The sequence below is a fragment of the Nothoprocta perdicaria genome, unplaced genomic scaffold, assembly GCF_003342845.1.
Source record: "Nothoprocta perdicaria isolate Ctin4 unplaced genomic scaffold, notPer1 scaffold_111, whole genome shotgun sequence".
NCBI classification, from domain to species: Eukaryota; Metazoa; Chordata; class Aves; order Tinamiformes; family Tinamidae; genus Nothoprocta; species Nothoprocta perdicaria.
Window position 1 is genome coordinate 1,501,672 of NW_020454217.1, and position 12,278 is coordinate 1,513,949.

Here is a 12,278-nt window from a genome sequence, read left to right on the forward strand (position 1 = left end):
AAAAAAAAAAAAAAAAAAAAAAAAAAAAAAAAAAAAAAAAACACCTCCTGTATGTGGTGAATTTCTAATTTTTTCCTTGAGACTGAGTTTGTACATCTCACACATGACATCAGGTAATAACTGCTTTATTTCTCTTCCATGATTGGAAGGAAGTCTGATGTTTTGCCTATTTGCACTTGTCCATCCAGGCTACTGATTCATATAGTTCCTTTGGGAAACAAACAGTGGAGGAGGCACAATTGTTTTGGTATAAGTTTTTGGGTATGGAGAGTTTTTTGGGTTCAGAACTGCACAAAGTAACTATAATTTATTTTTGTTATGAACTTACAAATCCATTTTCAGCAACATATGTTGGCAATCCACTGGCAAGACACCAGTGATCTGCTGGAGGTGACCTTTAGAGAGAGAATAAAATTAAATGATTTCTACAGATACAGGCATGTTGTTCTAGCCCAGCAATTAATCTAATTATCACACAGTTGCAGCCTGCTGGTGAATACTCACGGAATGACTTTGATTTCTTCTTTTCCATGTAAAATATAGTCGATAATCTTATAGAAGTTAACTTCCTAAATTTAAAAAAAAAAAAAAAAAGTGGGTGACCTGTACAACCTCAATGACAAGATTAAGATTCATTAAAAGAAAAAAAGATCCTCACTCTTCCATCAGGCGTCTTGGGGCCTTTGTAGGGCTCTGCCTCCCCCAGCCTGATCGGCCATTCATCATAAAACTCCTGGGAAAGGGACACGCAGGCATTAGCAGAAAGTAAAGTGCATCTCTAGTCATAGCTAACATGACATCTGTGGGCAGCAGTTTTATTTTTCTTCTTCCATAGCTGTATTTTGCCACATCTCAGACTATACTAAGAAAATGTTAGGTGTATTCCAAGCAAGGAATGTTAGCCAATAAATTGAAGGTTGCTGGGATCCTTATCCCTGGAAGGCTGCACACCTTCACTTTTTTAACAAGTAGATAATCAGAGGGTGTGTCTCTTGTACCTCACATGGCTTTATATGGAAAAAAAAAAAAAAAAAGGTTTTAGAATCAACTTTTGTATTTATTTTAGACATGCTTTGCCTTGCTTATTTTTCAGCAGGGCAATATGTAGGGTTAGAAAGTATGGTATCTTTACATCTTGGGGAGGTGCACTAAAAATACCAAGAACAGATGAATTAAGTAATCAGAAGGATGAATTTTATAACTTAGTAGTTAACCTATTTCTAGGAAACAGGTAAAAATGTTACCTTCTCTTTAGTCATATCCAGCAGCCCAACAGAGTACCTTTCACAATTTAGATACATTCGAATAGTGTACAGTGCTTTGTGAAATTGTCGCTCTATATCTGTCAGCTCTTCAAATACTTTGTTGGCAGACCACAAAAGCATCTATTACAACAAAAGAGAAAGAAAGTAAATGTTTCCAAAACGTAAAATGCATTCTGACAGAAAATATAACCGTATGCAGCTTAGACATTCCAAAGTATGATAATAAAGTGTATTTATATTTTAAAACAAAGTAGTTAATGCATGGCATTCTTATTTCAATAAGCTTGAGGGAATGTAAGATAATAATGATTTTGGCCAAATAAAGTTTAATTGTTAACAAATTCTTTTTTACCTGACTTCGTCGAGTTTCAATATTGTAGAGGTACGATGTATGATGATTTCTTAAAACCAAAGATATAAAATTGAGGTATTTGTTAAAGACCTAAAGATGACAAAGAACAAAACCAAGGCAAAGTGTGAAACCAAGATGCAGGTTCACTCAAACTACTTGTTAAAATAACAGTTGTGCTCTTGTCTAGTGTTTGGAGTTATTACCTCTTCATCCTCTTTAGAGAATGCGGTGTCATTTTTTTTGTTGAGTGCCATCACAACAGCCAGCACCTCTTTGCCCTGTGTAATTGGGGTTGCCAACATATTGATTGTTGTATAACCAGTTTGTTTGTCCATATAATCAGAAAAATGGTTATTCTGTAGGGGGGAAAGAAAACCAAAAGCACAAATGAAACCACCACAGTCAATTACTATTCAAGGACAAATGATATTTGCTCTTTATGTTCACAGTGTTATAAGCACACTGCAGCGGATTCATAGTCCCAAAGAGCATGATGACTATTTAACCCCACCTTGCAAACATACATATACCCAACTAACTGGAGCAATGATGATGAATACAGCTCCATGCGGCAAGTTCTATGCAGGGTTTTATTAGAATGATGATAAATTTAAGAAAATAAAAATTTGAGAAGTGTTAGAATAAAAGAATAGTATACTCTTATGTCTACTTGATAGCTTTTGCACAGGCTTGAATGCAAGATAATTATTTTGCAGCTATGTTAATATTTCATTTCTATAGTAATATGAATATTTCCTGTACATACTCAAATATGTCTCTTGAAATCAGTCTTGACGGCCTGTGCCTGAAAACGCTTCTGTCAGAGAGGTATTCACAATAGCAGTGCCGCTGGCTGAGCTTTGTCTTTTGCTTCCTGCTTGACTACCTCCCATTTCTGAAGTTCCTAGTTCAACTGGGTGGTTTCTAGCCCAGTGTGTCCTCTTGGGATAGAATGGGAAGGGATCCAGGATCACTTCTGCTGTGTGATCTTGTGGGACTGAGACCATGCAACACATGTTTTTGGTGAGAGGAGGTAATTTGAGAGGAATTTAGGGGTGCTACAGATCTAGCCAGCATGCTTGAAATGTGTAGCTGATACAGGCTTTTTGTTGTTTTCTACGCCTTAACACCTGTTTTATCTCACTGCATCTTACTAACATGACTAAGCATAAAATTATAAACTTTTTACCAATGCATTTTCAATATAGTGTTCTATGAGCTAAATTTACATCCCATAATCATCAGTGGCATTTATAAAATCAGAAGTCACTGTTAGGAAAATGATATGATTACAGCTCTCTGAAAAAGGCAAATCAGACCATCCTTTCTAAAACTAACTTAGTTTCCTCATTATGGCTGTTAGAAATATGAAGTGAACATATAAAATTAAAATCCATCTTGCTTAATAAAATGGTATCATACCTGCTTTGGAATTTTAGCTATGCAACTTAGTTCTTGTCTATAATAAGGTAAAATAAATATAAATGAAGTAAAGTGTAATTATTGTCAGAATGTAAACAATATAGAAAGAAAAAAAAAAGGAAGAAATAAATGAAGCCAGGCTCTGGGACTTCATGACTTATCAGTCAGGCACTGATTTTTGTGGTGGAAAAGTAGTTCTAAGAGGTAAACTACATGAGTAGGTAATATTTCAAAATTACACAGATTGTCCTTGTTTGTTTCTGAGAAGTCCTTATGGCCTTCACTGGCTAGAAGGAATTATCTTTTGGCATTCTTTTCTCATGGTTCTGCTTTCAGATGGGTTCCCTCCTTCTCTTTTTGTGCCCTTCCCTGGAACTGTCTGGAAAGACCTTATTTCTGTCATGGTGCTTTTGCTGGCTTGAGATATCTCACAGCATTTTAAGTGAACTATGAAAACAGCTCTGCACAGTTTTCTAACCTTTCACAAACTTTCCCATTAAATTCACCAGAGTTAAAGAAGCAGTGATGACCATCCTTCTAATGTTTATTCAACCAATCTGTGCAGTAGTTAATGAAGGAAGCTCATTTCCAGTTCATAATGTTGTCTTAGGATTTGCTACCCTATCCTTAAAACCACTGAGCTAAGTCTTTAGCATTTCTGATTGGATTAATAGCAAAATGCAACCTGAGGCAAGTGAGTTTGACAGTTTTGGAAACCCCCAGCTTAAATTCAGTGGTGTAAATTACTCTGTGTGTCAGTTTGATCAGAAATTGAGAAAATTACTGTAAGTGGTGGGATAGTGTAAATCTGTTAATTTGATTTTCATGGTATATGCAAGAAGTGTGTAATTTATACAAATGCAGGGAAGAAGATGAGAGGAATATGAAAAGCAGGTCAAGGTTGTAGGCAATGTGGATCTGGCTCCCTTGTTCAGCTGATCAGCATGAAGACTCACTGCACTGGTCGTTTGAAGCAATAGGAGCAGATCAGCAGTTCAGACTTGTTAGCTTCCTACATCTCCAATATATTTACTTATTTTCCATTGCTTATAAACACTCACATCTCATTCCATCTTTGACTTGAAATGTTAGGGAGTGAAACTTTCTTATAAGCCTTTGCTCCCCTCATTGAGTACCCCCGTACCCCGCTAGGAAACAGCCCAGTGTCATTTTGGGTCTCAGAAGTCATTAACACCTTGGTTTCGCATTGTCCTCACAATTACTCTCATTTGCAAACCTCTTACCATTGCTGTTGTTTCCAAGTGACACTTCAATACTTGCTGTGCTGCCTACCTCTGCTTTTGGAGTTTGGCCAAGTGCCTGACCTATCACTGGGGAGAAGTGACAGACTTAATCCTCCAGCTGTGGCAGAAGTGTCAAGAAAGCTGATGCCTTTCTCCAGCCTTTTCCCCTTATAAAAGAGGAAGAATGGCTTTCGGGGGAGGTCCTTGAAACAGTGACTACTTTGCCTGTGCTGTAACATGGTAGGACTGAGTAGCTGCAGAAATTCCTGAGTGCTAATGGAGCAGGAGCCACAGGAGACTCTAAAGTCAGGAGCATGGTGCCATACTTTCATCATTATCACACATTTATTAGCACCATCTTTACATATTTCCTGCTTTTGCTTATAGCAGCCCTGCAGTCTAGTTTTCTCTTGCAGATATTTTAGTCTCCTGTTCGTTGTCTTGCATTAACTCCAATACCTCAAGCAAAATTTTAACCCCTGAGTTGTGGGTGTGCTGTCTTGCTTACCCTCTTATTTCTACATATCCTGATTTCAATTCACAAGTGTTTTTGTGTCATAATGATGCACTGGAACAGGAATGAGATATGAAATGCACCAATCTTCAGCTATGAAAATGTCACCAGTTTGATCAAACATCAAAACCAACTGCTTAAATGAGCAAACCTTTCATAAGGCTACAGTCAAAAGTTCTGTATTGTCAGGAGTGCATGGCAATTTTGAAATCTACCTTACAAGCAGTGTAGAACACATTGTTTTTGATACTTTGGAGATCATTGAAATTTTGCAGTTGAAAGCAAGTAGAAGTTATATGTTTAATGATGCTCTGGGGCTGAACTTCTAGGTCATTTCATTGAAATGTCTGCCTTATTTTTTGCAGTAGATAATGATTGTTTTAAAACTCCCTGAATTTGAATCTATTATATGAATTTAAATATTTTTGTGTTAATTAAAATAATGAGACTAAAAGATTTCTCTAACGGTCTTCCTTTGGCCTTCAAAGTTTTTTGACAATAACTTCCTTTTTAATCAACTGGAATTCGGGAGTAGTGTTTGAGACTATGTCCTTTATAGTTGATGATATCTTTTTATCTCTCTATCTACTGTGAATTTTAGGAAATCCAAGTACTTCCCATTTCTTTTGTAAGGAACAACAGAAACTTCTATGTCAATATAACTATTCAGCTTTCACATCTCTTACCCATCACTAAGGGACCTGAAATGAGATTAAACAGAATTTTTATAGCAATCCTAAAACATGACCTGAGACCATCTGCTTGTCATCTTGAAACCTGAATTTTTCCCAGCAAAATTTCAGGTTCACCTGAAGCTTTGCCTGTCAACAGCCAAACTGTTGCCTTTTTACCAGGTTGTGATACTCTTCCCTGCGCTCAGGGCAGAACTTCAATGTGGATTTTTCTGTGCTTGTTGCCCTGTGGTGCCATGTTGGGGGGGGTTGCAGAGAATATGCCCAGTGTATGGTCGGGAGAAAGTTCTCAGTGTAGGATGGTAGCATGGTCTTTGTGTTGTGCATGGAACCGCAGTTCCTCTCTAATCCCTTCTCTGTCACTACCAAGGCAGCCAACTGGGTCCATCATATGTGCTTCATGTTTTTGACATGGATTTATCTGAATCCTTCAACCTTTTCCTGCCCTAGGAGGAGTCCAAGATCAAGCCTAGTCCCAGGCCTACTGTGAAGTGGTACTAGAATGGCTCATGGGCAGCGGTTTGGTGTCCAGCTCTCCTCATTGCCACATGGAAGTCCAAGTCACTGAGCTGCAAAGATGTGCTTTACTTGGCGCTCTTTTCTCTTAAAATAATCTTTGGTAGAGATTCAAGAAAAGGGATTGAGTGTTTCTTCTTGGTTCCAAGCTCAGATAGCCTTGAATCAGGGCACCAGCATTTTCTTATGCCTCTGTATGTGCTGCCATTTGAGACAGGCATGGATTGAAAAGTCCTGCACACCCTGTAGTTAAAAAGTAGCAGAGCTCACCAAAAAAAGACTTCTGCAAACTGAGGCTGGCTCAGTTTCCAAAGAAATGGTACAGGTGCTCAAAACTTGATGGTAGATTTAAGACATTTTGTGTCATAGATTTCCAGTGGTTAGATTATTTGCAACACAGACCAGTGCTCTGGCTGCTTGAATGCAAGGTTGGAGCAATGGCACCTGGTCCCACTCTGGTGTTTAGGTACTTCCTTCAGGGCTACTGATCCTAGTCCAGGGCCTCTAAAACTGAGGGCTTGTTAAAATCAGCATCTGAATGTTTAAGTCCCTATGGATCTAATCCTAAAGCTTTCCCTTCCTTTGAAGCTATTTTTCAACATATATATGTTTTATTATAACTAAGAATACTATTCTTGAGTTTCTGATTCTCAGCAAAAGCTTTTGTCTCCAAAAAGCTCTGAATTAAAAACAATCATGTATTAATTTAAATATATTTTGTTTTAAAGGAAATCTATATAGTCTCCTGCATGCTGAGAATGTGAGATTTTGATTTTCAAGTCATGTTCCTTGCCTATTTCTTAATTCTGTTTAGAGATAATGCCTTAGTAAAAGATGTAAGGCAGCTGTAGTCAGTCATTCTCTTGCCCATGTTATCAGTTAATATTTAAAGGATTTTTGTTGAACTACTAGATAAATGCGATTTTATGCAATCGGTTATTTTCCTTTGGCACATTTGAGCAGCACACTCTGTCATGTCGCTGGGAGTAATGAGAGGCCAGAGAGGGGTCCTGCCTGCTGTCCTGTTTCTCACTCTCTTTAAAGATGGGATTAAAAACTGTTCGCTCCTGCATCAACAGGTCTCTAATCCTGTGGGGGGAGGACACTCTTCTTGCTATTAAGTTAATTATGGAAGGTCTATATCTTTTCTTCTGCTTTTCTTTCCTGAATCATTAGCCAGGATGAGGAAATTCCTCACATTTATTGGTACCCTTCCAAGTTTTTTATTTTTCTTAAAAACAAAGATAATCTCTAAAGAATGGGCAGACAGGCATTGAAGGTGGAGTCTCTTATTTTCAGAGATTGATTGCTGCTGTAATCTTTCATTGCCTTCCCTCTTGTTATAAAGAGATGGGAACTGAAGCATGAAGATGTCTCACTGTGGGTCTGTCAGTGCTGTCATGTACTTGAGACTTTAAAAAAATATTATGCTGTTTGGATACAGTCTGTGTCAACAATAAAAAGTGGTTAGGTGACATCTTCAAAGCACTGGAGCTGTCCGGAATTATTCATTGTGCATTTTCTATTCTGACAAGGCAGTAGAAGCCAAATCCCTCTCTGCTTGTCATTTTTTGCATGGTGTTTGGGTAGCAGACAATCTGACTGAAGTGCATACAATGCGCTTTGAAAAACATTTATCCTTTTGAGAACACGTAATAATGGGTTTGCTGCCTATTTCTTATGCCATAGACTGATAATGTTACTGAAGTGCTACTGTCCAAAACTGCAGCCACCAAAGCTCTCACTGCTGCCACCAAGATCTTCACCTAAAAAAGGTGAAACCCTTTCCCTCCATGAGGAGGGTGAGTTTGGACACTTTGGATAGTTGAATGCAAATACTAACATTTTTGAGCTTCATGACTATTTCATGGATATTTTTGAAGAAGAAACCTTCATTTTTAGGAATATCTCTGATTTTTACAATTAACTAATAAAACACCAATATTTTGGAGACATGTAATTACCAGATGTGGGCTAGCGGCACCAAGGTTGAACTCAGCATTCCTAAGTGTGGACCTGATAGCATAGATCTTGGAAAATAAATGAATGCCCAAGTAAAAACACAGTCATTGATTAATTTGAATTACCTTATAATGAATAAATAACTAGATGGCTATTCAGCAGGCACAGATTAATTCGTATGTGCAAAAGCTATCCCTGGCAGTATTAGAGGGACAGAAAGGTTACAATTTGCTTATTTCAGCATATTCAAATTACATTTGTCTCAAAACATTGAACAAATCCTATTGCAAGAGCAGAATTTTTTAGGCGGCCCTGTTCTGGGAAGGTATCACGCTCTAATAATATTAAGCAGCAGTGCAGGGTCTGATAAAAAGCACATCTTTCTTGATCCTCCTGATCTTTTCTCATGTAATCAGCCTTATGAATTTAGAAGGATTATCTTCTAATCTCCCCATTTGGTGGCAAGAGATGGTAAGTCAGATGTTTCTTGTCAGAAGAGCAGCCATTGAAGAAACCATCTTAGCGATCAGTTAAAAATCAAACCTAGTCTTTCTTCTGCTTGTTCATGTGCTTCCAGCTTACATCTGAGAGGGTTTACTCTATATGAAAATAATATTTTTAATATATGTATGTATTTGGATTTGAGCTTTAACACTAGCCTAACCAGGCACAGGTGAACTTGTACATTAATTTATCTTTATTTGTACCAACTTCTAACATGCTAAAGTACAAGACTTTTGGTATATCTCCTGGGAAACATAGATAATTGCACTGCATCAAGATCTTTATTATTTAAATAGAATTCAGGATTGCTGAGGTGGTTCCCCTCTATAAAAATGTCCCAGAATAATAAACTGACTGTACAGTAAAAGTTAATAAGCCAGGCTATTATCCGTGGGCTGGGTTTTTTCCACATAAGTCCAGAAGGATGAAGATGATACTTTCATAATTTAAGGTGAACCCTTTAAGGACATCAGCAATCATTGGAACACCTTTATATATATTCTAGCATCCAAATTCTAGAGCAATTCTTATGCATGATTAATCGTGGTTAGGTTGTTCCCGGTTTTATGTGATTTAATAATCCTTATCTGAGCTCTATTTAAGGAAGGTGATTCTATGAAAATCTACAAGCAACTTTTGGAGCAATTTTAAATCAGATTTCAAATTGAACATATATCTTGACCATCTTCATATGGACTCATTTACCTCCTTGTAAGCTCTCCTTAACAGGGCTGCAAATTAGTTGTCCTGAGCTGTTTGTATGGCAGCAGGGACTCTACAAGGGAGACCACCTGCATTTTTGCTGGATTCTTCTTTGGATTTTTTAAATTTATTTTTTAATTTTAGATCTGTGCCAGGATAGCAGCCTGCTTTGTTCCATAGAAACACAAGCACTTTTTGGCCTTTTTTAATCTAATATTCTCTTCCCTTATTACAGTAAATTACATTTCAGATACTGTATCAGGATACTGGTAGTATCTAGCCAGGCTGCATAACATGCTTCTGCTGGATTTAAAGCATGTTACCCTGTTGCTTTTATGGTTTTTGGTCTGGATTGATATCTCCAGTTTGGGATGTTTTTGAGGAATGACTCTGTGCCACAAGCTCTATTCAAGAAACTGAGTAATTAAATGCACAGAACCCCATTCACCAAGACAAGTTGCTCACTTACCTTTTTCACATCTGGTATATTAAAAAACTTCTTGGTATGAGCCACCCATCCCACTATTCCGATGTCCAGAGGAAAAACAGTTTCATTGTCTGGATTCACCAAATTCTCCTCAAAGCTGGAAGTTGGAGTGACATTGAGAAGCCTCGAGGCTACCTCTGGGATACCATTTCGGGCTCGGCAAACAAACATGCTGCACCGATCAGCTGCCAGCAGCTGGGCCAGCCTCTGCAGGGTCTTATGCACTGTCTTTTCCATAGAGCCTCCCTCATCCTGGATTTCTGTTAGCAGCTCAAAAAGTATGTTAGACTCCTCCAGACGGGACATGTCCTTGAAGCTGACTCCTTCCTTCACATCTCCAGGGTCCGCTTTAAAGATGCTTCCCAGCACTTCTGCCCTCATTTTTCGGTCGAAATATTCCTTGGCAAACTGGGGGTTGTTCTCCAAGTATTTTTCAACAGCATCTTTATTTACTTCACCCATTTTTGTTGGATCCTTCTTTGGATTTTTTTTTTTATTTTTAGAGCTGCATCACCGTCAAAGCAGGAGCAGTAGCAAAAAGTCCTATTTTGATACTAGTAAGAAAATGGTACTTTGTACATACTGTACACCTCACAGGCATAGTACCTTCCCCTTCCCCTGTGGCTTCCAAGCCTTCTGAAACTCTTGAGATGTGACGGAAGGCACTGGCTTAGTATCTTCTTAGCGTGAGGTCTTGGAGACTGCTAATTAAAGAGATGTCAGGGCATTAAACCCCTGAGGATTCTTAGCTCATAAATCCCAAGGGAATCATTTTAGCATTTTAAACTAACCACTTCATTCTTAGACCATACAATAATCTGATGTGTAGATATGTGCAAGTTTTCTCCTTCATATACTGTATGAATTGTAGCATACGTATGAAAGTTTTCATTGAAACGTAATAGGAGAATTTCCTCTTAGATACTCAACCCACATAAAACACGTGTGCAGACATAGTCACGTGTACACGGGAGAGGTGTTTAAGGCAAGGAAAACAGAATGGTACAGAAAAAAAATTGCTTTTCCTTGAAATGGGAGATTATTGAAAATGGTTTATTAAAAGCAAATAACTATATATTTAAGTGAAATCCCTAAGTCCATACAGAAGTCAAAATTTGTCAAGTCATTTGCTTATGTGATAATGCATTAAAAACCAAGCCTTGGAATTTGAATCATCACAGCCAAATATGATTTAGATGCACCTCTTAAAAAAAATTAAAATAAAAGTAGATATCATTAAAGAAGAAAAAACATGACTGAAATTCAAATTGCAATTTAAAATTTTTACTCATTCAGAAATTGTGTATCATTCTCAAGTGTTCAATGAATTAATAATAATTCTCTTATTCTATCTTAACATGTTTCTGCCAAAGTATCAACTTGCAGGTTGGAGTCTAGTGTTATTTTAACTAGTGTTCTTTAAAAGTGCCATACATGAATGGACTCCATGATCTTTATTCTGTGTTGTGATCAAAACAAAACCCAAAATTTCAATAATATTGCAAATTAATCTATAGGAGTTTTATCAAAGATGTTCTCCAGAAAACTTGAATTGCTTTTATTTGACTTATCAGCAAGAATAAGCCAGCTGACAATTTTATTATTATGTGTGTCCATTTTTATTATGCAAGATTCCACCAGATTTCCATCATACCTGTCTGTTTTTACAGGAAGAGAACTGTTCGTAGTTTGAGGTCACAAGTAATGTTGATGCTTTAATTCAGCCCTAATGGAAGGTGATAAACCTTACCTGAAATGCTTTATTAATGATGGTTGGTTGTCCTATAAACAAAGTGATTTTCCCTTAACTAAGATTAACTCTTACAATAATATTCATGTTCTGTTAAGTGTTTGAAATGACATGTGAAAAGTATTGGAAACCCATAAAAGATCTTTATAAGGTTTGGAATAGCGCAAAGGGATGGGGGGGAGGTGTTTAATAATTACCACATTAGTCTGTTAAGTTGAAACATGAACTCATGAATAATTAAATACAATAAAGATGAATTGATTGGATGGAATTTAAAAATGTAGTTTGGTTTACAATGACCTTGAATTAATAGAAATCCTCATTTTGGTTACTCATGTTAAAGTGTATTACAAGAAATTATCTCCCTCCAAACTCTGTTTCCATGAGTCAGATCTTCTGAATTAAAACATCAAAATTATCTTCCCTAGGAATTGTCAATTATATGGCAATATGAAAAAACACAACATTATAATGTAGTAACTGCTATATGTACAGAGGTTTGATATTGGAAACTAACCTTGTACAGTCATTTTCACTGCAGTTTTAGAGGCAAAAATAATACACGCATGGCTTTGATAGTTTTCCATGCTGAGGTTTGATTTAAAAACATGCTGAGCAAGCTGTTCTATTTTTCATATTGTTTTAATTTCAGAGGATTTCAGAAATGCGTATGCTTTGCAGTTTTAATACATATGACGTCATTTACCTTTGATGTTCATAGCTACTACAGAAATTAAGGCTATTTGTGGACTAGTTCTTAGTAGTAGACTGTCGCTGAGCCCTTTTGATACATGGAAACTCCTAAGCAGGATAAGTGACAGACGTAGTTATTTAAATAGATTCAGGCAGCATGTAAATGCCAAAGGTA

General features: G+C 37.1%; 1 protein-coding gene across 3 annotated transcripts in view; it reads right to left on the reverse strand.

Moving 5' to 3' along the window:
• PDE6C (phosphodiesterase 6C) overlaps positions 1-10,322 on the reverse strand; it is a 25,558-nt gene extending 15,236 nt beyond the window's left edge. For all 3 annotated transcript variants that reach the window (XM_026051842.1, XM_026051833.1, XM_026051849.1), the window contains exons 1-7: positions 9,643-10,322; positions 1,821-1,973; positions 1,618-1,707; positions 1,245-1,385; positions 659-733; positions 505-569; positions 329-395 (exon numbers count right to left, since the gene is read on the reverse strand). In XM_026051842.1, coding sequence (XP_025907627.1) covers positions 329-395; positions 505-569; positions 659-733; positions 1,245-1,385; positions 1,618-1,707; positions 1,821-1,973; positions 9,643-10,122 — 1,071 coding nt within the window. In that variant the 5' untranslated portion in view covers positions 10,123-10,322. The remainder of the gene's footprint in view (positions 1-328; positions 396-504; positions 570-658; positions 734-1,244; positions 1,386-1,617; positions 1,708-1,820; positions 1,974-9,642) is intronic.
• Between the last annotated feature and the right edge of the window lie 1,956 nt (positions 10,323-12,278).